This window comes from Lissotriton helveticus, chromosome 6 (assembly GCF_964261635.1).
Source record: "Lissotriton helveticus chromosome 6, aLisHel1.1, whole genome shotgun sequence".
Taxonomy (NCBI): domain Eukaryota; kingdom Metazoa; phylum Chordata; class Amphibia; order Caudata; family Salamandridae; genus Lissotriton; species Lissotriton helveticus.
This window is the reverse complement of record NC_136067.1, coordinates 1888555300-1888583187: the sequence shown is the minus strand read 5'-3', so window position 1 is coordinate 1888583187 and position 27888 is coordinate 1888555300. Positions and strand designations below refer to the sequence as shown.

Here is a 27888-nt window from a genome sequence, read left to right as displayed (position 1 = left end):
TTTACTGGTCTTACATGGCCATCCACCATGTTAAATGGGTACATTAAAAAATGCTACCAAGCATTACTAGAAAGCTTCAGTGGCCATCTTGGAATGGATTTTCTTAACTAGGAAACCAACTGCAAAATTGGTACTTATGTGTGCGCATGTGTCATAATGCATACGTTTATATGAAAGCAATTAAAAAAAGAGCATAAGTAAAGCGAACAGTTCAGCTTTTTAGAGCTGAAACCTACTGCCAGTGCTTGTTTAGTATGGGGGTGAAACAATGCTTCACCGTTGCAGAGTTCTGAAGTGTGCTGCTTTTTACTGCCCAACTCTTACAGCTTCTGCCAACACGATTTGTTCCATGACATGGTTAATTTTTAAGCATGAAGATCAGAGTGCCAAGCTTGCACAAACACGAGCTGACGCACTATGCACATTAATGGACCCACACTTTGCGTACAGGCCAAAACGAGAAGCTTTGCTTAACTTCCTGCCTCGGGGCTCACTTCTGTAGTACAAATACAATAGTATGCCCCAAGCAGTGCTAAAAAAAAAAACAACAAAAAAAAACACCATACTAAATCTAGTACAGTACACTAACACAATTCATAGTTTTAGAAGGCATTACTCGCTATGTATAAAACAACGTTTTATGGAATATTATTCACAAAATGTAGCAATAGAATGTTTAAGTCAGACCTACTTAAGAAATACAATAGATAGCTTAAGAAGGCACCATTTTATGTTTAAAAAAAGCAGATTTAGACAGTGCCAGCATGTAATTTACATGCATCCATAGCATAAGTCAACACCGCTGACTTACATAAGCATGAATCAGCGTTAGACGCCTGTATTAAAGGGACATAGGATTGAAGGCTTGCACAAGTTCCCAGGTGTCGCTTTTTTCAATTTGATTCTATATATGGGATACATAAAGGATAACAGTGCCCTGTATCGCCTTCAATGTGTTCTGGTGACATAACACCACAAGGTTGAACAGGGCCGGCTTTAACATTGGTGGCGCCCTGTACGAGATTGTCTGTTGGCACCCCTACCCCCCAACCCCACTCCCCCAAATGACCACCTCTGCCACGGATTCCTTCACTGACACCCTTTAACAGTGGCCCTCAAGTCTCCATAACCACAGTCTCTCAGATTTAGTTTTACAGCACCCCTCATACCAGTGTAAGGCTTCAGGGCACTTTACATCACACACACATATGTGTGTAAATCGGTGTATAGGAAATGTTAGATCAGACAGGGCTAGAAGGTGTATGTCATTGATACTCGTAGCCGATAAAGTCTAAGAGTCCTTATCCTAGAAAAGCACAAATTCAGAATTTAAAAAGTAACTTCATTGTTAGGGGTTCTCTTTAATAATAAGAATTGTTTTCTACCCAAATGAATCCTGTTTGCAAGATTAGGATAATGAAAGACTGGGCAAAAAACATATAGCTCCAACATATACCTTGCAGTTTGCATACAGCTCTTTGATGACAGTTAATAGCTCAATGTTCTATATTAGGACTTTGGCTTATAAACAGCAAGTTACAAAAAGAGCTCTCTTACAGAACCAGTAACATACTGACCTATTTACTTTATTTGCACTTTGTTATCTGCATAGTACACGTTCTTAGCAGCAGGCATTTTAACCCTATGTGCTACCTTAGGATAAGTCAAAACTTCCACTAGACAAACTCCTGTCTCTTTTCAGGAAGACAATCACTGAGTTATCTTGACATTTTAAGCGAGGAACATGGCAAGTGCAAGTGCTTCTAAAATGTTAATATACTTGCAAAAATGACGCCCCCACCCCTAGTCAGCGCCCGGTGCAGTGGCACCGATTCAACCGCCTTAAAGCCGGACCTGAGGCTGAAGGCCATCCACAATTCAGGCATATGCTTCAATACTGGATTTTTTTATTTTGGGATATTGAAGTGTTGGTAAACTGGCACCAAGGAGAGGTGGAACACTTGACAGAGAACATATTCATTGTTGCAGGAGCCTGCACATCACTGATTTGTTCAAAACCATATATTTCTTTTAAGTCAAGTGCCGAAGTTGTTAGGAGGTAAATGATGAGAGCTGGATGGGGAGTTTGAGAGGGTGAAGGAGTTGATTACTTCTGCTCAAGCTCTCCATGCTTTTCGTGAGGACTGTCCTTCAGTTATAACAGTGGATGCAAGCATGAGAGGTTTGGGGGCTGTGCTCAGTCAGAGAGTAGAGGGTAGAAAGCAGACGGTAGCATTTGTTTCTAGATCGCTAAAGCAGTTCGAGTGCCAGTGCAGTACTATCGAGCGGGAGGCACTGGCTTGTGCCAGGGCAGCTCAAAAATTTAAGATGTATATTTGGGGGGCGTAAATTTGAAATCTACACGGATCATAAGCCTTGTACTTTTATCTTTAGCGAGGTAAATGGTAGCAACATGTCAGCCAGACTTACAAGACTACATGAATGGGGTGACCTGGTGTACCTCAGAGCCTGGCCGTCTAGACAATATAATACAAATGGTTTTGTCAGGTGAAGAATTTCTTAGCATTCCATCATTAATATGTAGAAATGTAGAAGTAAACACACAAAAAGTAATCAAAATTAGTATATTATACTTTTTTTTTGTAAATGCAAGACTGTCACAGAATTGAAAAGACGAAATTGTGACTTCTAAGTGAATAAGTGATCTTAACCCCTTCCGTGCTCCTGTCAGCCATTGGCCGACGGGAGCACTCCCTCCCCAGTGCTGCTGTCGGCCAACGGCCGACGCAGCCCCGCCCACCCTTTAGAACGTCCGCACCACAGCGGAAAAACCGCCGCGGTCAAGGCGTTAAAGTGACAAGGTGGTTAAGTGAATGCAATATATACAGTGCGATTGTTTAAAAACAATGTATAAAATGTAGTTCTGGCTCACGGAATCTGGTTCACAATCCATATCCTACATTCTCCACACCAAAAAAAGAAAAAGGACCCAGAGGAGGGCTGTTGGAGATTTATTTATCTAGGGACGAATGTTGATTGAGTCATACACATTGGTTTTTTTTTTTTTTTTAATTCACATTGTTACAGATTTGTTTTATTACAAGAACAAACTCATAAGCATACACTCATCACATTATACGTTATTGTTGATCTACTTATATATGGATATAATGCTAGTTATACATATATGTAGGTATATATGCGTTACTTTTTATTTATGTATGTTTTTTTTTTTTTTTTTTTACGTTTATTCTTTATAGCATTGTGTTTTTTGTTGTTTTTTTTAATTTTATTAGGAAGACGAAGGCATAAGGTGCATGTACATTATGGTAGCCCAGAAACTATAATCATTTCCATGTAAATACGTTACTGTAGGGCAGCTTAATCAGTGTAGAATCCCATGCATGCGAATGGTATCCCAACCATGACTTGGTTGGTAGCTATCAGTTGTCTTAGTACAAGTGATGAAACTCGGCATACTGTCACACATTATAAAAGGTGTAGCCCCCGTCCCTTCATAACACAAACCGTGATATGTGAAGAGTACAATTCAAAAACAAAGAAGAGTAAACTTAACCCGTGTCATCATTGTCCATTTTGCCACATACATCCATAGTTAACCAACATCACCCTCTATGGCTACTGTTTTTGGTTCTGTTTTTTGGGTCCATGATAAATCCAGAATTGCGCATCATTGTGTCGTAAACAGGCACCCACCATCCCACCGCCCATCCCCTCACTCATCCTCCTCTTCGGATTCTAGGTCTTCTTCTTCTGGCAAGGGTGCACAGAGATCCCCCCTGTAAACATTCCAATGGGTCCATACCTTGTTCCATTTACGGGGGCAAGCCCTGAGCACATACACCGCTCTTTCCACCACCATCAGCAGGTCCATATTTCTAGTCCATCTAGCTGCAGTAGGCAGTTCCGGAGCCCCCCATTTTTGCGCAATGTCTCGCTTAGCCACTGTTATTGCTAGTGTGGCCCATATCAATCCGTACCTATCCAGGTCATTGGGGTCCCAGATATTCAATAGGCACTTACGGGGTTCAGGTAGGATGGAGATCTTGAGGGCCTGTGAGATCGTGCGCATAACCTGCTTCCAGAATTCCTGAATCAGTGGACAATCCCACAGTGTGTGGAATAGCGTTCCCTCTTCCCCGCAACCCCTCAGGCAGAAGGGATGTGGTGCCCTTTGTATCTTGTGAAGTAGTGTTCTAGTGTAGTAAGTGCGGTGCAGAATTTTGAGTTGCACTAGTCTGAATTTTGCCGAAATACCTACTTCCTTTGGGGAGGCAAGTGCTGCATTCCATTCTGATTCATCTAACTCGCCTATCTCTTCCACCCACCTCTCTTTAAGTTTAAGTGTAGGGTCATCCAGATTATTTACGAGTTTTTTATACGTGAGGGAGGTCGCACTTTGCTGCATAAAGTCTGTTAATAGTCTGTCTTCTAGTGGCGAGGATTCTGGCAGTACGGTGTCAGCTGGGATCGCTTGGAGTAGTGCATGACGTATCTGTACATATCTGAACGTCTCGGTGGGGCCTAGACCGTATTGCTGTTGAAGGTGGGAAAGCGCCACCACCGTGCCATTGTCACACAGGTCCCCTACCGTGGAGATCCCTATGTAGTCCCACTGCGCGAACCCTTTGCATGACCTAAGGTTACCTAGTGCTTTCACATCCCACAGCGGTGTCATTTTGGTGATCTTCCCTTTCCATCCCATACGTGTCTGCGCTATGTGCCATAGGGCCACCGTGTGGTGTGTTGGGCCCACCAGTTTTTTAACTTGCGACTTGTTATACAAAACGGAGAGCATGCAGTCCGTCCCCAGTTGAGACCAGTGCGCCCCGTAAGCTGGGTCCGTTCGTGGGGTGTGGATCCATTGGTTGATAATTTTGAGTTGGGCCGCCCAGTAGTATAACTGTACATTTGGTAGTGCAATCCCCCCCTCGTACCAACTTTTCACCAGTTTATCATGTGCGATACGCGCTTGGCCATTGCTCCAGAGCAGACTGGTGACTAGGGCCGTTATGTGTTTGAAGTAGTGTGGCGGAACCATATACGGGGTATTCTCAAGTACATAAAGGAATCTAGGGAGCGCCATCATTTTATATAGGGCCGCTCGCCCAAGGAGGGTCAGGGGTAAGGTCGCCCAGTGTTTGACGTCCGCACATAGGCGATCTAGTGGTGGCTTCAAATTTTTTTCAAAAAATTCTGTGGCGTCGCCCGTGATTACGACACCTAAGTATTTAAAGGAGGTGGTCATCAGTGTCAGAGGGCAACTCTCCTGCAACAACGGTACCGGGCCTTTGAGCACGTATACCACCGACTTGGACCAGTTCAGGGTGTAACCTGACGCCTTCCCGTGTGAGTTACAGAGACGCAATAAGGCAGGGATCCCGGCGTCAGGGTCAACCATATAGACGAGCATATCATCTGCGTACAGGGAGATCTTATCTTCCCAACCCCCCTCCCATTTGATACCCCGAAACAGCGGTGTCTCTCTCAGCAGGATCGCTAGTGGCTCCAGTACTAGGGCAAAGAGCAGGGGCGATAACGGGCATCCTTGTCTGGTCCCACGCCTCAGTGGGAATGGCGGTGAAATGCGGCCGTTAGCCACTACTTGTGCCACTGGTGATGTGTACAAAAGTCTCACCCATGCAATATATTTTGGACCAAAGCCCATACGCGCAAGCACTTCAAATAAATATTCCCATTCTACGAGATCGAATGCCATTTTGGCGTCAAGGGAGAGGATCACTGCCTGTTCAGAGAGTAGGTGTGCCCGAGCCATAACCCCATGGACCCTTCTGAGATTCAATGCTGTACTTCTGTGAGGCATAAAGCCCGACTGATCAGGGTGGATCAGTGTGTGTAGGTGTTGCGTCAGGCGGCTAGCCAGGAGCTTCGCCAGGATTTTAGCTTCTAGGTTTAGCAGGGAGATAGGGCGATACGAGGTGCTGTCCGTCGGTGGTTTATTTGGCTTCGGAATGGCCACAATCGTGGCTGTACGCTGATCAAGCGGTAATTCCGCTTTCTCGAGACTTTCGGTATACATATCCAGCAGTGGTCTACTTAATGTTGAGGCCATTGCTTTGTACCATTCCACAGGCAGCCCATTGGGACCCAACGCCTTGCCGGATTGCAGTGCATGTATCGCCAGTTGAATCTCTTCCTCTGACAGATCTGTCTCTAGTTCCTGCTGTGCTTCCTGCGGGAGTCTGGGGATGGTAATGTGCTCAAGTGAGGTTGCCGCTGTCTGCGCAGTGACATCCCAGTCCGGGGTATAGATCTCCTGGAAGTGACGCGCCAGGGTGCATACTATTTGTTCAGGGTGTGTCTGCAGCTGACCGTCGTGAGTGTAAAGTCTCTGTATACCTCTGCTACTGCCCCCTCTCCTGTCTAACCATGCCAACATTTTCCCGGCCTTATCAACCACGTCATATATTCTATGTGCTGTGTTTGCGATATAGCCTTTAACGGTCGTTTTGAGGTGGGCCTGGTATTGCTGTTGGCGGAGTTGTAGAAGGTGCGTCGTTTCTGGGGTGGGGTCCGACATGTGAGTAGTGTTTGCGTTGTGGAGTGCCAGCTCTAGTTCCGTGAGTTCGCGCCTCGAGTCCAGTTTATAACCTGCTATTACTGCGATTGCCTCCCCTCGGAGGACCGCTTTGTAAGCCTCCCATAGGACCGCTGGCGAGGACACTGTCCCACTGTTTTCCTGAAAGTACTGTGCGGTCACTAAGTTAAGTTTCCTCCTGACCTTGGGGACTTGTAAATAGTTTGGGTATAATGGGAATATTCTAGCGCATTTCCTTTCTTTGGTGGTGATCGACAGGGATATCGGAGAGTGGTCTGACACGCCTCTGGGCAGGATTTCTAACTTGTCTACTGATCCCAGGCCTGCTCCCAGAAACAAAAAGTAGTCTATTCGTGAAAGGCTGTTGTGTGTAGCGGAGTAGTACGTGTATTGGTGCGCTGTCGGGTTCAGCTGTCGCCACACATCTGTAAGTCCCATGGCCTCCAGGAAGCCAGGGAGTGCAGTAGCACTTCCTGGGCGGATACACATTGTTTTTAAACAATTGCACTGTATATATTGCATTCACTTAACCACCTTGTCACTTTAAGATCACTTATTCACTTACAAGTCACGCTTTCGTCTGTTCAATTATGAACTTGTTTCTGTGACAGCCTTGCATACACACAAAAAGAAAAAATGTATAATCTACTAATTTTGATTAATTTCTTTTTGTGTGTTTCCTTCTATATTTCTACATATTAATGATGGAATGCTAAGAAATTGTCCACCCGACAGAACCATTTGTAGTATATTGTCTGGACTTACAAGACACGTCTCAAAGCTCTAAGAGTAGAATTTCGAAATGAGACGCACTTCGGGGCGGGGGAGGGGGGCTTCCAGGCAGACTGTTTATCCAGAATGTTGATGGAGAAGGATAATGAAGAGGACCTTGTTGAGGATAATGTGGAGTGCGTGGCGGTGATGGATGCGATTGAGAAGTGTTGTTCTGTTATATCAGAAAGTGAATGGAGGGATGCAAGCAAGAAAGATGCTACGCTAGCCATGGTAATAGAGTATGCAACGCAAAAGTGGCCTAAAGTGAGAGGTTTGGTTGGGGATTTGAGAAATGTTGCTCAAATTGCATACGAGTTATCTGTGAAAGATAACATAGTAATGAGAGGTGACAAGTCTGTTCCTCCGGCTGGTTTGTGCGATTCCATCATAAAAGTAGCGCACCAGGGACTAAACCTAGTATGAAAGTGGAACAACACAATTGGTGGCCCGCCATGGACTCCCAGGTCAGGAGAATAGTGGACAATTGCGAGACACCCATGGCATGGAGCGTCCCCCTGGCCCAAAGGTCGATCGGCAACTGTCATTGCCATTTAACCTTCTTACCAGAGTACACTCCATGCGCGGGCACATTATTAGTTCAACATTCCACCTATTCTAATACAAGCCCCACACTACACAGTAGCCTGGTTCCCTAATCAGTAACCAGGGCCGGACTGGCCATAGCGGGCACCAGGCGTTTCCAAGGAGGCACTAGGGTGGGGACCGGTTTTGGGCCCCTGGGAACGTTTTTGTTACCGGGGGTCGGAAATATCTACCCGCAACAAAATCGACCGACACCAGCCCTTGCAAACTGCTTGGCTGTACCCCCCTCACCCCAGGGGGTGCCAGTCGAGCAGTTTGCCAGGGCCAGTTTTCATTCCCAGTCCGGCTCGGTCAGTAACCGATCCACTATGCTACAAGGCTACACCTTTAGAAAGCCTCACTCACATAGTGCAGACATAGTGTTAACACCATCTAATGAAAATATGAAAAGTAGGCATTGAAAGGTGTCACTGGGTGGATATGCAAAAATACAGCTTTAAAACATTTGACTCTCCGACTCACATCCCAACCAAAACAAATGGCAGGAAACGCTTGACAACATCTATTTAGAGAAGTGAGTATTGTATGTCAGCCAACATATGCTTCAGAGCTCGAGGCCGAGGGAAGGGCAGTGCAGTAAAAAGCTGACGTGTCTTACAAGCGTACAGGTGCACTGAGACCTCTAAAAGGTATAAAAGAGGCTTTAAACACGCTACCTGGACAACTTGTCGAAACGAATGAGACGTAGAAAGAAAACATGGGAAGAGGAAGAAAATGGTATGGAAGTTTATTTTTGATGTTATATTGATAAGCTGATAAACAACATGCTCTTGCCCACTAACCACTGCATAGTTGGACACACCCCGATCTAACGAAAGAAGGGGGTCTCAGCACCAGAGACATTTTAAGGCAAAGTGGGCTCTGGCCAGGGCCCCTGCCTTTCAGTCCATTCCCAACACCCGCCCCCCCCCACCCCACCGATAGAGCCAGGCAGCCAGCTCTGTTCTGTAGACTCTTAATCTGGTGACCTTGAATAATTCTTACACCGATTGTTCTAATTCCCTTTAATTTATTTTTAATATGGGTGATGTGTGAAAGTCTATTACGAGACATTTTGCAGAGAAATGTTTTGCTTGTTTCACGCAAAATCTATTTTAAAAAAGTTTCTTTTACATCAAAACAGCACCTCGCATATGAGAAATGGGAGGGTGTCTCGGAGATTATTTGCAGCAATATCAGTGAGCTGCTGTTGTGTTACACTATTGAAAACACACGTCACTATGCCTGGATGTTAGATGTAAACACATTTAGAATGTGGATGGGTGTGCACGTGCGCTGTCAGTGACCTGGACAAAGAGGGCACGAGAGAGTTGAAAATGGATCATAAACTGAAAACTGTTCCGAACAGGGGACCCAAATACGATTGCCCCAGGGCCCAAACAATACTTAAAATATCCCTACTCAGCACCTGTCAGGTAGGAGGAGAATACACAACGTTGTTTGGATAATATAATAAACAAAGGAGTTATTTTCTGCTAAGTGGTCCCCAGGGGCGTCAAGAACAACCAACGAAATCGAATCTAGACTTAACTTCACCAGGTTGCTGGGTGGGGGTGGGGGGACTTACTGTTGGAATTTTGTTGTAAATGGCTCTCTTCACCTCACTCCCAGCCTCACAACCTTGGGAAAGCAAAGCAAGAGCATATTAATAAAATACCTGGGCAGCCGCGCGGGCTGCAGCCTCTTCCTTACCTCCCTGGTCTGGAAAGACCCGCGAGTGACAGCACACAGAGGACGCAGGCCCCGCGTGTGACGTCACAATCACTCCCGTCCTGCACGTAGTGTTGCATCAGTAGATGTTCCACGATAGCACTTTACGTCACAGGGTCTTCAAATACCAAATGCATTCTGGAAGATGATGTCTTAGTTTGCGAGCACATAACTAATTGGAAGTTCACACCTGCAAACAAGGATTTGTGCCGGGAGTGGCGCATTCAGTCCCCGGAGGCAGGGAGCATCTTATTGCCTCAGTCAGTGCATTCATTGCTGGTAACGGCTGCCGGGTGCCTCTGTGCTGTAGGGAGGCGGTGTGTGCCCAATGAAGATTACTGGACACAGGTGTCCGGCCTGGGCAAACTCTGCCTCATTTGCATGAGCAGTAAACACCCAAATCAAAGCAGGGTGGGAGCTGGGAGGCCCTGCACCGCGGAAGGGGTTCAACATCTTTATCATTCACCGTTTTCAAAGAAAGGGCCATCGTGACGCTTCCTGCAACCAGACACAGCAGGCTGATCGATGTTTGTCGAGGACTCCAACCTCACTGATAGTGAAGTAGCACTATCGATTTACGGCCCTAGCCTCCTGGCTCAGACCTGCCTTGATTTCGTTTGTTATTATTGTTCTCCGCAGGGGGCTTGTGCGCACGTGGCCTTTATTCTCCATCCATTCGGCGCATCTGCATGCACCTCACACTGGCGCCAACACACACTAGGCATGGTTCAGAAATGGAAGTATCTGCCCAACGGTGCAACAGGTTCCTCACACAATACTTCAACCTTAGTATGAACAATCCACACAATTCTACACCTTTGTAGAGCCCATGCAACATTAGAACGAAAGACTAAACCAGTGTTGTGTTTCTGCCTCTTAATTCCTCCAAAAAGAGACATTCCTAGAACAGGCTTCTCCAACGAGTAGCTCATCAGCTACAGGTTGCCTTCCAGCTACCTCTAAGTAGCTCCTGTGTGCAGCCCAGCCTACTAAATTAGAAGATTTTGCTCGTTTTTTTTTACATATACCAAAATTGAGAGTGTATATTGGAGATAAAAAATATACTTATTTTCAGAACTCATAAGCTGCTACTTGGAGAAATATGGCTGAATTTCCAAAATATATTTACATTGGATATTTAAATAATAAGTCACATGGCACTGGTGAGACTTTTGACAAATGTTATTACCTTGGTACCAGAGGCACTGCAGCTATGGCTGTTATATATTACACATGTAGAGACATTCCATATTGACAAAGCCCGTTTTATATTACTGCTGCCAACCTTGCCTCATGCACTGAGTTGATCGCTGGTAGTAATCTTGACTATGATGGCCACTAACATGATCTTGTCTGATGTGGTCACTATTACAACACTAACAATATTAGTAGCTCTCAATGAGTTTCATTGCACACGTCACACTTGCTACAGAAAAAGGTTAGAGACCACAGTCCTCAAAGTTTAACAAACCACTGCCAGCTAAGCATTATCATCAGGGGTCAACAGGTGGCCTGAGTGTGAGAGGAAGCAGGTTGGGCTGCTGCCACCATTAAAAGAGACGCACTTAAACCCATACATCACACCTTGTATATGAATCTAAACATCATTCCAGCTGCATAAACCTACCGCTCACCCCTGTACATGATACAACAATTCACCCCAGTATATGAATCCATCCCTTACCTTTCTGTGAATCCACACATCACCTCTTGTATTATCCCGCCGCTCAACCCTACGCATGAATCAACAACTCACCCTGGAGCGTAATCCATGTATCACCCCTGTGCATGAACAACACTCCATGACATGAATCCCCCACACCACTTACGTACACGAATCAACAACACAAACACAACACAACACAAACACACATTCCCAGTACAAGAGTTCACCTCTATGAAGGAATCAATGTTTCACCCATTTACCAGAATCCAGACATGACCCCTATGCATGCACCCATCACTCCTTTCCGTGTACGAAGCCACACATAATTGCTGGTGCCACAGTTCCTTGGAATTGTGTGAGGCGCCCTCAGACAGTACCATTAGTCTATTCAAACTGCTGGCTGCAAGGTATGAGGGTAACAAAAAAATAAAATGACAGCCCTAAACATACCTCGACCAACAGAGTTTTGTTCCTGGCAAACATCTCTCTGGGCTGGTGCACTGACTCTCCTTTGGAGGTTAGGAAGTAGTACACTACTCAGTAGTAAAGCCAAATATTCATTTTACTTAGGAGGCAGTGGCTGGAAGGTAGAACCAAAGAACTACACATTTTCTTCAAAATTTGAACCCTTATCACTGTTGATAGAGGGCGTCTTCCCAGGCTTTTAAGGGGACATGGAGAGGGAATAGCACCAAATGTCAAGGTGTTCGCTGTATATGAGTTTTCCTCTATACCAGGCACTTTCAGCCAAGATCGCGGGGTGGTTGGTGACATCCAACAGAACCCAGTAAGAGGCTGTGGAAGCTGAAGGACAATAGCAGGCAGAGGCCAGCTGGTAAAGAGCAGATGTACAATCAGCCAGCCCAACCTGTGCCTGCAAAGCTCTGGGGCACGGTCTCATGGACCGAGTGCAGCAACAGTGTCACGTACACAGGAGTGTGGCAAAGATGATGAGTACCTGGACACACACCTCCAACTTGGGAGGAACTCACCGTCCTCGAGAGGACAACATTTACCCTGTGGCAGGCAGCTAACAAGTAACATGCTACAAACAATAACACACGGGTGAAGGCCCAGCTAAGGAGGGGACTGGATGGATTTAACATGAAAATGATCTACACACCCTATTTCTACCAGGGCAACAGACAAAAAGGTCAATGCTGCTGGGTCCTTGAACAAGTGTCACCAACATTCAGTTACCACATAGCCTGATAGGTGATATAGCCCCATTGACTATAATTAGGGTCGTCGACGTTAGAACAGCCCATAAACAACACAACTCACACACAAAAAAAAAAAGAAAAGAACACCTCCAGTGACTCACTGTTTGCCAAGCAAGCTGGATGACAACACCGCACGACAAAAAAAGACCAAACAGGGGCAGGGCAGGATAGCAGCGTAGCCATACCAGGACGTTCAGCCACACTGTGTACCCATCACTCACCCCTGCACATGAATCCACCACTAGGCCCATTATAAAAACTCACCACCGGCTCCTGAACATGAAACATGAATTATCCTCCAGTGCTTAGGTTCAATATCTGGAGGTGGGTGACCTCATAAACACACTATACACCGGCATCCACCTCCCTCTGCAAATGAATGCGAACACAAGCCGTCGAACCCACCACTCAACCCTAGTGATGAATTCAGCGCTACACCCCATACATAAATCTACCTTCCACCACCATACTTTGACCCACTCACTTCTGTGTATGGCTTTACCACTCACCCCTGTATGTGGATTCAGCAAAGAACCTGTCTGTATGTGAGGCACCACTTTCACTCTTGATTGAACCAACCGCTCACCCCTGAATACAGCCCCCCCCCCCCACTCTTCTGGAAGCTGGATACCCCAGACAATACTGCACTCGCTCACCAATGTGCTCGATGCACCAGTAAAAGTGTAATACGAATCCCGTCGCACATAAATCTCCAAGCTAACGCCTCTATATGAATGCACCTTTACCTGTCACTCATGCAAGAGGGAGCTAACCTATAAAAACACTGGTAAACAGAAGTACTATACAGATGGTAGTAAGTGCTATACAAACGGTAGTAATCCGTATACACATGCACATACCCGGGCCTAACCTAGGTGTAGGATTCTACCACTGACCCCTTGCACACTAATCGACACATAGCCATGAGGATCATGCAACGAGCGTTTGCTTCAAGAAGAAACCACACCGGAGAATGTTAACATATGGTAATCGGAAAGGTTGCTATGTTTATCTTTACACGATGACACGGTATTACACCCAGCCTAAGGGTGATGGTCTATGGAGCGGATGCTTCCCACATGTCAACAAACGCATGCACGTCAGTCCATTCACGGTTCCTCATACTCGGACTACTGAAAAGCCACATTAAGACAGTTTTGGGTCGCGCCTCCTCTCAAAAGGCATCACGCACAGACACACAACATGCCTCCTGGTGTAGCGGTCACAGTCCACGCCTGGACGACCAAAATATTAAGTTAACAGTCAGAGACTCCCTGCAAGAAAGTACTAAGCACTTGAAAAATAGAGAGTGCCCCGGTGGAGTGTAGTATCCCCACCTCGGGTTCTGTGTGTTTCTATAACTCCGTATTATTTTGTCTTCCACGTTCCTCTCAAGGCCGCCCTTAACCGGCAAAGCACGATTCCATCATTTTAATATTTTTTTAAAAAATACCAGGTGAAATATTAACTTTCAGCAAAATATTCCCGGGCGGGAGGTGGAATAAAATATAAACCCCGGAGAATGTTTTTGGGGAAGGCTGCACTGCACCCAAATAATCCATAAATGCCTCGCTCACGACAGGTTTCTGCCCTTCTCGTGCTGCGCCGATGATGGTTCAATAGTAAACAAAGGCAGTGCAGGGCAGTAACGTCCCGTCGTGCACCACTCTCGTGCAAACTCCGGATCTGATAACGAGGTGGAATGCCACCCGACCAGGCTGGGGCAAGAGCGGCACCAGTCGGGAAAGTGCAAGGACGGGTGTTCTCTGCCACGAGACTTCCTTTCTCACATCGCCCAGCTCAGTAGCACGTTTTCAGCACTTTCACTTATATACAAAGTTGGCAGTTGTGGCACCTGTGTGTTTGCGACGCATTTAACAGTTGTAGGAAATCCAAACAGCTCAATCCTTTTTAATTTCCATACAAATCCGTTCTAGGGAGGAAGTTTGAGCTTTGGCACTAACCCACCGACCAAGCCCAACAGAGGCGAGTGATGGATGCTCAGTGGTTCCTGCTGCCCCAGCCCTCTCTCACTCACTCAGCAGCACTCAGGGGACAGGCACTTACTGCTGCACTCCGCGTCCACGCAGCGCTTCAGCTCCGAGAACCTCCGGTCCACGGAGTCCTTCTTCCTGCACAGGCAGGGCCAGCAGCAGCAGAGCAGGGCGGCCAGGAGGCAGAGGAGGCGCCCGGCTGCAGCCATGTTGCCAGCAGTGCCGGCTGGAGTGTGTATGTGTGGATGGAGCCGGGAGACGCGCATGCGCGCCGTGGGGCAGACACGTCAGCAGGAGACAGCAGAGCACGGATCTGGGCAAGGAGGATGTGGAAGAAGGAAGGGAACAGCGGGAGGAGGAGGGGACGGGGCCGGGGCTGCTGCTGCATCATCACCGCATTCCAGAGCCATGAAAGGAGATGGGTAGGGGCACATCCTCCCGCAGCCAATGACGCCCGCGTGTCGTGTCTGTGCAACACCTCCCTTTGGGCCACTCTTGTGCTGGGGCTACACGCTTCCTCCCTCCCCCTCTCTGTTATGAAAAGTCCCTAACACGTTTCATGCATTCATTTATTTTATTAATTTATTTATTTTATGCGTTTTTATATAGCCGAAGGCGTCAGAGCGCTTCACAATAGGAACAGAACTGATACATGAGGAGAAAATTACAAGTGAACAAATTACAAAAAGCAAACGTAAGTTACATGAGGCAAAACGTGACAATTGTGAGCAAACACAAATACAAGAGGTAGCAAACGGTGCATTACAGGAGGAAAAAGGGACATGTGTGCCGGTTACAAAAGTGTATAACGTACAAGTAGACGTATAGTACTGCAAAGATGGCAGACACAAACACAAGAACAAACGTTACGTAGGCAATGGTGGCACTTTTGCAAGTATCTAAAGCAAACAAAATGTAAGAGGTAGCAAACAGTGTGTTACAAGAGAAAAGTGACGTGTGCATGTTACAAAAGAGTACCAAACACAGGTAGAAGGATAATACTGCAATAAATGGCAGAACACACTGGGAAGGCACCTCCATAGTCATGGAGAAAAGGATTCTCTATAATGCTGTGGGTTCAGCCCCATTCCCTGAAATTCAGTTTTCGCCATGTACTATTTATTGTATTCACGACAATTTACATTTTTGTTGTAGTATTCATATAGCGCTTAATACTTAAGTGCTGTCACCACATGATGTTGCCGTTTACTCCAATAGGAGTATTTGAGGTTGTAGCCTGGCCCTAAATGGTGAGAAAGGTTTTGCCGACGACTACATGGAATTTAAACTCCGCACTCCCTCACTTCTTCAGAAATTATAACCAGTGTTTTCATGACACCGACATAATTAACCCGAATCTTTCTAACAGCACCTGAAATTGCTACAAATGCCCCTTCAAATAGCTAAACAATATATATTCCACCAAACAGCGCAAATACAGGGAGCGAGAGATGCACTTTAGAACGCATATCCTATTCAGCTAAAATAGCTTGACCGAATAAAGCACACAGTACTCCTGGCGCGCTAACTCGTCTTAAATAATCATAGCTAAGGCACACCTGCGGCTTTACCGGGAGTGACGTAGACCCTAGCCGGACTTTGGTGCTCCCCGTTTGGACCCGGCACTAATACATTTTTGGTCAAGTTCGAGAATCAATACTGTGACTCGTCAAGAATAATAGACACCAGCTATAATTTGAAATTGTATATAAAGAATTAAGGGGTGGGGTACAGGAAATATGCCATCAAAGTTTAGCAGCAAAGCCTTCAATTCATAAGTGCAGGCAATTTAGTAAAGTGCTTGTTGGACCCGGCCTCGTGGCGTGGTCCCACTCCTCCTGCATAGCGGGTCCTGGACAACAGCAACCCCGATCCCCCGACCGAAGACTGTCCCCTCCGAACTTCACGAGAGCCGCCAACCCCGGCAACCCCCGGCTCTCCCCCTTGGGAGCCCGGTCAACCCTGCTCGCCCCACTCTGCGGATCCAACCCCGATTCCGGCCCACCATTTCAGTCCCTGACTCCATCTTGGACCCTGCACGCACGGACCACGTGGCCTCGGCCCGACCTCGGCCACGGCCCCAGCGAAGCCCCGACATCGAGGCACCAGGAGCCAACCAGGTGGTAAAGCGGCCACTTGACAGATCCGAGAGAAGGGGAGTTTCGATGGGCCCCCAGCCGTCCCCGGACGCTTGGTTTCGATCGCCCTCCGGCCTCCCTGGGCGCTGGCTCCACCCCCCTGCTGGGCGTCTGGACACTCTCATCCCGGCCCCTCTGACCCCCAGGCGCGAGGGTCCGGATATCAAAGGGCTCCAGACCTATATCTGGGGCCGCTCTGGGATGTATCCTGGAGTCGAGAACCCTGCTGACGCTGTCGCGGCTGACCCCGAGAAGAACTCGCTGAAACCCTGAACCTTTGGAGACCTGCTGGCGCTGCCGCGGCCCAACCTCCCTGAAACCATCTTTGGAGTCCTGCTGGCGCTGCCACGGCCCAACCTCGCTGAAACCATCTTTGGAGTCCTGCTGGCGCTGCCGCGGCCCAACCTCGCTGAAACCATCTTTGGAGTCCTGCTGGCGCTGCCGCGGCCCAACCTCGCTGAAACCATCTTCGGAGCCTGCTGGCGCTGCCGCAGCCCAACTCCTTGTGGAACCCCCCCAGCTCGAGGATTGAGAGCTGAGGTAACATTGGTCCAAGATGGAGGATGGTGTACATGCAGTTTTGGTTAGCATACGCTCAGGTTATAGCACCTCAAATGAGAAAAGAAGAACAACTCTCCAATACCCCGGATGATTTCTGAATCATAACTTCATTTCTTTATAACAACACATCTTTCATTGACTTTGGGTTCTTTTCCTTGGATTCTTCCAGGTCCTATAAGGTATCGTAGAGCGATATGATGCACATTGATCTACAAGTTGGCCATGCCACAAGAGCACAATGGTCACCAAAGCGAATTCAGGAGGAACCTGAGCCTAAAGGCAGAGGTGAGGCGTCAGATGGGCCTGAAAGTGTTTATACTATTCCATTGAGAACACATCGGGCCTGGAGGTTTCCCTGAGTTCATGTCCCATAGGGCAAGGGTGATCTCTTCCACCTTGAGGAGACGATCCAGACACTAATGGACTGTTCGCATCCCTTGGAGGCTGCTCCCTGGGGTCATAGAGATCCCTGTAGTAAGCTGCAAACACAGCTGCTATATCTTTGGCCGCTTCCGCCACCCCCGAATGAATGGAGAGAATGATCCACCGGGCAAGTGCCCGCTTCGCCAACCAGTACGAGAGCTTGCAAGAATTATCCCCCCTATTCATAAACCCGGCGTGTGGAGTGTGAGAAGTTAGCCTGGCATGTGATGTCCACTAGTTCTAGTGGGCACTTTGCACCAGTCTAATCGACCCTTATTGGTGATGGCTGTAAAGTCAACCTTATAGAAAGCTATCCTAGTGGTACTATGAACCAGCAGTCTTCAGGCTAAGACTTCAGTAGGCGAGTTAAGCAAGTTGTTTTAGCATATATAATCCCTTGAATACCAAATGAAAGGACACCACACAAGGTATATATCAAATATATATGTATTTAATCTAAAGACAACCCCTCTGCACTCTTTATGAGGTCAGAGGTAAAAATACAATACAAGTCACAAAGTTAATACACAATAAGTTGCACAGTATACGTTATGCCCTAGGGGCCTCACTAACCATATACTAAGAAAGTGGTATAAGAACCACGTGAGAGTTAGAAAGCAGGCCTAGGGCCTGTAGAATCGCTGGGGCTACACTAATCAACCATTTGTTAGGAAGTAGGAGACCCACGGGAGCCGCGTGCAGTGTCTAAACACAGGCGCGGGTTCCCATTGACTTTCTATGGTGTTCGGAAAAGTTACAAAGTTAAAGATTAAGGACACTTCCGGATGGACTTGGATGGAACCCTTTTAAACTAGGACACTTGAAGAGTCAAGACCCACGGGAGCACCGGAGTACTCCAGTTACCTCACCCAGGGAAGCTCGGTGCATAGGTGTCTTTCCGTGTCGGGTTTCGTCGTCATTTTCTATGGAGAGCTGCAAAGAAGTGCTGCAGGCGACCAGAGGAAAAGTGTCCGGGTGGATCCAAGGGTGGATTGGAGATGTGAAGAACCTGAAAGCAGAGGGGACAGAGTCTGGGTCACTAGCCAGTCACCAGGAAGGAACCAGGCGATGTCGGCTGCTTTGCAGGTGAAGATGGTGAGCTTTTCTCTTCAACCACGAGGTCCAGGTGATATCGACGATGACCAGGCGCTGGATTCAAGCTGTCCCACGATGGATCTAGATGACTGTGGTGTCGGTATCCGGATTGGACCCAACAAGCCTTGGTAACCGCAACCCACACAGGATGTCGAGATTGGCTCTGTTGCAGACCAGCAAGGTCTGTGGTGCTTCCCCTTTTTAGGGAAGCTGGAGCAAGCCTGGAGCAACCAGGAAAGCAAAGTAGTTTCAAGAAGGCGTCTTCGGGGGGCTCACTAGCCAATGGGCCAGCAGCCGGGAAGATGCGTCTAGCACAAATGTGAAGGCGGGGCCCACGGGAGACTCGCGGAGTTTGGGGGCCTGGGCTTCGGTGCAAATTATGCTCGGGCTGGGGCTTCTCGTACCCCAATGCACAACTTACTGAGGCTTTAGGAAAGGAATGCAGTTATCAAAATGCAGAATGTCCAAGATGTCCAGTCCCACGTTTCTCGTGTCCGCCACGGGTCTCAGCTTTGCTGTGGATGTGGGTCGGGGTCAGAGAAGTCTGGAAGTCTAGTTCTTGAGTCGAAGAGTCGTCGGGCTCCAGCGGGAGCCTTGAAACTGCAGACTGGCAAAGTTGCTGATGGTGCCTGTTTGAACAGGGTGGTCACTCCTTGACCACAAGGGAGATGTCTTCCGTCTTCTAGTCAGAATAGAATGTCAAAGGTCCAAGAGTTCTGTATCAAAGTTTCATTCCAGGATAATCTGAAGTCCTGGGGACACAGGTCCTATACTTATACAAAGGATGGGGGCTGGATTACTTGCCTAGGTCCCTCCTATGGGTGGACTTGAGAAGGGGGTGGTTAACCCCTTTCCCTTTGTCCAGTTTTGCGCCAAAGCTGGGGCTGGAGTACCCCAGCAACTGGTTTGAACCGGGCTATGCATGGAGCACTTTGTGTGCCCCTAGCAGTGTCTAGATGCATTCACTGAATGCAGCCCTCCCTGCCCCAATACACAAAACCCCTGTCTGGGGAGGTGCCAGCCCCTCCCTGGACAGGAAACCTATTGTCCAGGCCTCCCCTGCCGGAGTTTCGTCCAGCAGGAGGAGGTCAGACTCGTGTCTGTGGCAGCATCCTCCATTTTGTGATGCTGATGCTCTGTTTAACTTTAACAGGGTAAAGCAGTAACATACATGTCTTTTCCCTCTAGAAGGGTGGAATGCTACCCCCGCCGCCAAAATTGGCGGGGTAGCATTCCAAAGTGTTTGACACCTTACACGACATGTTTTGATAAAGCCAAACCAAAGTTAGCATTAACCACGAGGATTATAATGCACTTAAGAGTATATGGTATGGCTATATCATAGGACAGCTATAAGGAGATGGTTCCGAAAGCTGCAGAGGGGCTCAGCTCATGCCAGAGCACCCTCTCACATAAAACCAAGCACTCTGTCTCCAGGATTGTCAAGCCCTACCCTAGGAGTGGCTTATAGGTGTATATGTGTCTATATGTAAAGGTAGATATAGGTATACTATATCTAAGTAAGGGGCGATTACACCACCTTACCCAGGCTGTGTGAACAGACCTGTGGTGTCAGTTTGGAAGGCAAACCAGGGGTGGCACAATACATGCTGCAGCCCCTGGTAGGCCTAGGGTGCACCTATGCCCTGAGTACCTATGATACACTATACAGGGGCTCACAAGTGTGACAGAGTAACCAATCTGGTATGCACTTAAAGTGCATGGTATCAACTTAGAGAAAGAACAGCTGGGCTGTGGGTCTGATTAGCAGTCCCACAGCCACATTAAAGTCGAAAAACCAGAGTATCACAGCAAAAAGTGGGGGTGATCATAGGAAGCAGACCCTACTCTCCTACACAACCCCCCCCCCAAATGCAGGGACATTAAACTAACCTTGAGTAGTTGAGTCTTCATGTTGTAAGTGGAAATATTTGGAGAGTCCATCTCTATTGGCATGGTCAGCCCCAGGTCTATGTTGCACTGTAAAGTCCATCCCCTGTAGGGAAATGGACCACCTAAGCAGTTTGGGATTTTCACCCTTCATCTGATTTAGCCACAAGAGGAGCTTATGGTCTGTCTGAATCTTGAAGTGAGTACCAAACAAGTATGGCCTCAGCTTCCTCAGGGCCCAAACCACAGCAACGGCCTCCCTCTTAATAGCTGACCAACGTTTCTCTCTAGGGGTCAGCCTTCTGCTAATAAAAGCTACTGACTGGTCTTGACCATCTTTATTCAGTTGTGAAAGCACAGCACCTACCCCAACTCAGAAGCATCTGTTTGGACAATGAATTCTTTGAAGTAGTCTGGACTTTGCAGAATAGGAGCAGTGCACATGGCCTGTTTCAGGTCATCAAATGCCTTTTGACAGCTTACTGTCCACTGAACTTTCTTTGGTATTTTCTTGGAAGTTAAGTCATTCAGGGGTGTCACTATGGAACCATACCCCTGACAAATTTCCTGTAGTACCCAGTCAGGCCCAAGAAATCTCTGACATGAGTCTGGGTGGTTGGAGCAGTCCAGTCCATTATGGTCTGGATCTTGCTCTGCAATGGTTGAACCTGGCCTCCACCTACAAGGTGGCCCAGGTATATAACCTGACTCTGTCCTATCTGGCACTTGGTAGCCTTGATAGTTAGGCCTGCCTTTTGCAGGGCCTCCAAAACATTCTTCAGGTGGATCAGGTTGGAGAACCGCAGCCTTAAGGCCCGGTGGCGTAGGGTACGCCTAAAAACCCCGGGATTCACCTGCCTTGTCAAATACAGAGACACGGACTCTTCGTCTGGCCAAGAAGATGATATTTATTAGCTGCAGCTAGTACAGTGGTCTTAGAAGTCGTCAGTATAACGAGGTTCAAAAGAGACTGCCACTTAACTCCGTGGCGCACAGGTTTATATATGGTACAATACAATGCAAAATGCAATCATACAAGAGCAGGAGACATAAACAAATGTTATAGACAATGCTTTAAGCCCAATGTAACTCAAGTTTCCCGGTTGTATTTGTTACTCGACCACTTGAGTAAATTATCGAGTGAATCCACACAATTCGATTTACAAGCAGAGAAAACACAGCTGTATGTGTAAGAAGAATAGTCGTGAAACAGGAGAATACATCAGACATGTAGCGAAGGACAGCAGATAAGATAACCTGGAGGAAAGAATGGTGTGAGCCAACAAATAGTCCGGACGGGGATTTAATCAGCTCAGACAGGAATTAGTGTACTCGGCCAGACCCTGACACTCGTTAGTAAACATAAGCGAAGAAGCCACCTGACACGTGAATGCAAAAACGACAAAAACATCGCGTTCGCCGCGCTGCCTGAGTGAGGGCACTACAAAATGGCGGCGATTACAAAATGGAGGCTGAGCACGAACAAATTCGTAATTTACAGAACCTCAGACCCTCCTTTTGCCATTACTCAGGCAAGAACAGACCTACTCATGTTAATCTGAGTCGGAATCAGCATCGATGTTCATAAAGTCCTCAAGCTGTTGCTGCACCATCCTAATATTCTCTGTCCTCTGAGTTACAGGACATGGAACGCATAAAGTAGCCAGTAGGCCACACACTGCGGGACCACATTGAACGCACAGACAACAAGAAAATATGATGGCCAAAATTGCTCCCAGGAATGTCAAAATCTTCCATCCCCATGTTGACAATATTCTCCAAACCATCCCATAAAAGACCAATCCCCTTCGTCCTGATGAATCGACTCGGAGATGGTATGCAATTTGGAAATGGCTTGGTATACTGCCGGAGCATCGTCTGGAATATAAATGCAGCAGCTAGATCCGATCAATCTACAGACACCTCCTCGGTCTGCTAGGATCACATCTAACGCAATTCGATTTTGCAGCGTCATAAGACGATCAGCCTGAAGCTCTGCTGTAATGTTACCTATTGCGCCTGCAGTAACATTAATAGTTGTCTCGACCACACGAACCAATTGCCTGATGTGTCTGCTGTTAACCATCGGGCCCCAAAAGGGGAGAAATCCTTTAAGAAAATCCCCTCCTTCTTGGGCTGCCGTGTCCTTGGCATCAAATATACCTCGGCTATATCTAATTCTATGGTGGTCTGACGGAGCCGAATATGTAGGGGGAAGAAGGAAGGCTACATAACAGGTTCCAGAAAAGTTGGAAGGGAGCCAGGTGTAAGCTCTATCTTTACAAACAAAATATGTTCCTTGAGATGGAACCAATGGAGGGAAATCAGGGGACGAGAAAATGTAGGTGTGTAAACAATTCTGCTTATTGTCAGTTTTCTTACTGTTGACTTGGAGACAAAGATTACCTTGATGGGGTACAGGCCATACAGGGGAAGACTCACCCTTTTTAGTTTTGTCACCAAGACTAGAAACATAGTGGGTAACATCCCATCCTTCATAAGCTCTCTTCTCATCTAACGGAATTTTGCCCTTTTCTACAATCTTAGCCATCACCACTATACCTTTGATCAAGAGCTGTGGCTGAAATCCAATCCAGTCCCAGAAGTCTTTACAGGATTTCTACGTTTGTTGTGGTATGCGGCCGAAAACATAGTCAGATAAGCCCAAGCCGAACCTTCATATGAGAAAGGGAGGATCAGATAAGGCATTCCCTTCTGTGTATTATGTGGCATAAGACCGCACACCCAACAGTCAGTCATATTAGTAGCTAACTGGTGTTGGTGCAACAACTGGATAAACGTATTATTCATATATTCAGCTCTCCTTATCTGTTCATGAGGGGGTAGAGTATGCATTTTATGTGAAAAGACAGAAAGACGAGCGGGCAAAGAAGTTGTAGAATTAGCAAAATTTCCCGGGTGAAAAACATGCACAATCCAACCTATGCAAGCTAATAAAATACACAAAAACATAAAGATACACAAAGTTACGCCAAATCGACTACGCAATAATTTACAATATTTCAATCTCATTTGCTTGTTTTCTATTGTCTCTACCTATGGTTGTTGTACCATCCATCTTTATCTAAAAAAAATTCTCTCACGGCAATCTTCTTCAATCACTCAGCTATGTACGTCTGTATATCCTGAGGCGCTAGCCACTTACTAAAAGAACGAAAACCAGGTTACAGTCTGAGTCTCCTACCATGACCCTGCGACGGAGACGGATGGCACATCTAATATTAGATATCAGATAAAAAACAAAGAGGCAAGAGATCAGTACATATATATAAAAAATGTCTTTGAATAATAAAGAAAAAAGTGTTCAAAATATTCAGTTCTTCTGGTCAGCTCTCGACCTTAGGTTATAGCGAGTTTTGCTCTGCACTGTCTGGTCCTTAAATAGCGTTTTTGGATCCGTAGTGTCTATTCGAAGGTGCGTAGGCACAGCGGCTTGAAGAATGTCGTCATCTGCTTTCTCAGACTGAGTTCCATAGATTTGAGCATCACTGAAGGGAACAAAACACGGGATGGCTGCAGTATCCGATTCTCTTATACCACTGCAAATCCACTGGTCAAAGGGTAATGGCAATGGCACTTTTTTACAGTGCACGCCATGTACCCAATTTCGCTTGCCGACCACTTTCACAGCCGTGCGGGTGACGAGCAAAACTTGCGTAGGTGTAGACCAACGAGGCTCCAGATTCTTAGTCCGTTGAAAGTGCTTAATGCAGACCCAGTCACCGGGCAGAATGGTGTGACCTGGGTCCGTGGAGGCCTCTGGGAAAGCACTTTGTACCTGTTGACGAATGACACTTAATTTAGTAGTCAAATCATGCAAATAATCAATTAACAGAGGATATGGTATGTCAGAATATCTCTTGGGGCGAGGGACACCCCAAACATTAGCTGGGCGTCCAAATACCACTTCACATGGGCTAAGTCTCATACGAGAGAGTACAGTAGTTCTGGTTGACAAAAGAGCTAGGGGCAAGGCATCTGGCCAAGCAAGACCTGTACTGGCTTGAATCTTAGCTAGTTTAAGTTTGAGTGTACCATTGTAGCACTCAACCAAACCTGCTGACTGTGGATGGTTTGCCGCATGGAATTTTTGTCTGATACCAAGAGCAGAACATACTTTCTGCATAATTTGACCCACGAATTCACTTCCATTGTCACTCCAGACAATTCGCGGCAAACCAAATCTGAGGAAAAACTCTTTAAGTAACACTTTAGCAGTTGACAGAGCTGTGTTATCTTTCAAGGGGTAGGCCTCTATCCAGCGGGTAAAGGCACATACCACCACCAGAACATACTTAAGATTGTTGCATCGATCCATATGAATGTAATCGATCTGCAACACTTCAAAGGGATATGACGGGGGAGAAAAATGACCTGCCGGAGTTGGGGTACCCTTTCCTGGGTTATGCATTAGACAAACAATACAATGCTTAACCACGTTCTCTGCACATTTTGGAATTCCTTCATTCTGCCATACAGGAGCCAAGAGTTTACAAATGCCTTTCGCACTAATGTGAGCTGGACCATGAGCCATAGTTACAACCGGCAATACATAAGCGTCCGGAAATAACCATCGCTGATGTTCCGACAATTCCGTCCAACAACCCGCCGAGTCCAACATTCCCGTACTTTCTTTCCACGTTCTTAATTCTTTCTCAGTTGCTTCTCCCTGAATCGTTTTCACACTCTCAATCGTGTCTTCACACATTCCAACTTCCCTAACCCAGTTTGCAGGACCTGCCACATACATTCGACTAGCTGTATCTCTAGCTGTAGTTCTTGCTACTTCATCTGCAAACGCATTTCCACGACCTACATCATCTGTAACTTTCTTATGTGCGCTGCACTTTATGATTGCTATCTGTGCAGGTAAGGTAAGTGACTCAAGAAGATCAGTCACTAATTGACCATGCTGGATCTTTGTCCCGTGAGAGGTAAAGAATCCGCTCTCCCTCCATAACCTACCAAAACTATGTGCAACGCCAAAAGCATACTGGCTATCTGTGTACACATTCACTCTCTTTCCCTTTGCCAACACACATGCTCTAGTCAAGGCTATCAATTCAGCTGCTTGGGCTGAATTATGTCCAATACGTGCCGTCTCAACAATTGTGAATAAGGTGGTAACAGCATAAGCAGAAGTAGTCTCACCATTTGGAAGCTTGAAACAAGAACCGTCCACCCATAGGGTCCCATCCGGGTCCTTGAGCGGAGTGTCCTTCAAATCAATCCTACCGTTCGTTTCTTCCTCCGTTCGAAGAAAACAATCATGTTTTTCCTGAATGTCTTTCTCATCTGGCAATGGCAACAGTGTAGCTGGATTTAACGTGTTACATCTTTTGATGTACACATGACTCGCTAGAAGTGTCAGCTCGTATCCAGACAAACGTGCACTCGTAAAATGCTGTGTTCTGGTTCTGTTCAACAAGGTATCCACTGCATGTGGAACCATAACAATGAGTGTGTTATCCAACACTAATCCGGCAGATTGTCTGATAGAAATCGCTGCAGCTGCTGTAGCTCTGAGACAACTGGGCAAAGCTTTAGCTACTGGGTCTAATGTAGCGGAGAAATAGGCACATGGCCTCTGCTTATCTCCAAATAACTCTGTCAAAACTGACAATGCGCAACCCTCTCTCTCATGAACGCACAAAGTAAAGGACTTGCTATAATCTGGGGTACCCAACACTGGAGCAGAACATAGAGCAGCACGTAGGTCAACAAAGCTTTTCTGACATTCATCCGTCCAAGGGAGCGGATGTGGCGTATCTTTCAACGTTAATGCCAACAATGGTTTAGCCAAAAGTGAAAAATTAGGTATCCATTGTCTACAATAGGAAGTGATACCCAAAAAGGCACGTACTTCTCTCTGCGTGGTGGGTACAGACATCTGTGAAATAGCGTGAATATGTTCTGGGGTCAATCGCCTTCCCTCCTTCGACAAGAGATGACCTAGATAGGTAACCTCTTGGCGGGCATATTGCAACTTAGAGGGAGACACCTTATGATGTAGAGCAGACAAATGGTGCAACAACGCAACAGTCACTTCCTTACACACATCTTCCGTATCAGCAGCCACCAACAAATCATCCACATACTGAATAAGTGTAGCGCCAGGAGGCAAAGACAAAGCATCAAGTTGTGACTTAAGAGCCTTGCTATAGATAGAGGGGCTTTCACAATAGCCTTGGGGAGCTCTCTTAAATCTAAAACTTCGGCCACCGAGAGAGAAACCAAAGATATCCCTACTTTCTTCAGCAATAGGAATACTAAAGAAAGCATTCTTGAGGTCAATAACCGAAAACCAAGCTGCCGAGGCAGGAATCATCGTCAACAAAGCTGTAATGTCAGGAACAACAGGAAACTGTGGCACAACAATTTTATTGACCTCTCTAATGTCAATAACAAATCGATAGACAGGAGGCTGTGAAGGATCAGTTCTTTTAAGGATCGGAAGAACAGGACTGTTACAAACATTGCCTCTCGTCTCTTCAACCACACCTTTCTGAATGAAATCATCGACAATAGCCAAAAGTGCTCTCTCTCCATCACTGGAGATACGGTATTGGGGAATGTGTGGTATCTTCACATTCTCTTTAATTGTACCAACATACGGTGGGATCGCAAGACAACCCACGTCATTTGGGCCTGTAGCCCAAAGACTATCAGTAAGAGTCAGCAACTCAGATAGGAATTCGTCCCGAGACAGATACACGGAAGATGTCATTTTCTTTCCCAATGTAAGATGCACACCTGAAGGGGAGCAGTACAATGTTGCATGTAATCTTTTTAACAAATCCAAACCCAGCAAGTTCTCACCGCAACCAGTTGTCAGAATAAGCGGAGCATTCAAATCATAGGGACCAATCGAAACAGGCAAGGGACAAGAAACCGGATTACGAACTGGGGTGCCAGAAAATCCTACAGAAGTATTTATTAAGCCAGACAAAGGTGCCCCAGGGAGTTTAGCATGCATAATAGAACTTCTCATCGCACCAGTATCCAAAAGAAAAGGTTCTGAAACACCCATAGTATTGATCGTGACATATGGCCCATTTTGATCTACTGGAATCGACACAACTCCCTCACTTCGTCCATGGCTGTCCTATTCGATCTGAAAATCATCAGCCCAGTCTTCACAATAATCATCATTATAATACTGCGTAGACTGAACTCTCTGTTGATCAAAATAATTCGTAGTAGATGGAACAGTAGAACGCTGTTCCTGAGAGGACACACCTCGTCCTCT

The 27888-nt window shown here is 46.6% G+C and overlaps 1 protein-coding gene across 2 annotated transcripts in view; it reads right to left on the bottom strand.

Moving 5' to 3' along the window:
- MIA3 (MIA SH3 domain ER export factor 3) overlaps nucleotides 1–14832 on the bottom strand; it is a 353545-nt gene extending 338713 nt beyond the window's left edge. The window contains exon 1 of one of the 2 annotated variants that reach the window (XM_078649820.1): nucleotides 14585–14832. In XM_078649820.1, the coding sequence (XP_078505946.1) occupies nucleotides 14585–14777 (193 nt within the window). In that variant the 5' untranslated portion in view covers nucleotides 14778–14832. The remainder of the gene's footprint in view (nucleotides 1–14584) is intronic. The other variant, XM_078649821.1, reaches the window with a different exon arrangement.
- Between the last annotated feature and the right edge of the window lie 13056 nt (nucleotides 14833–27888).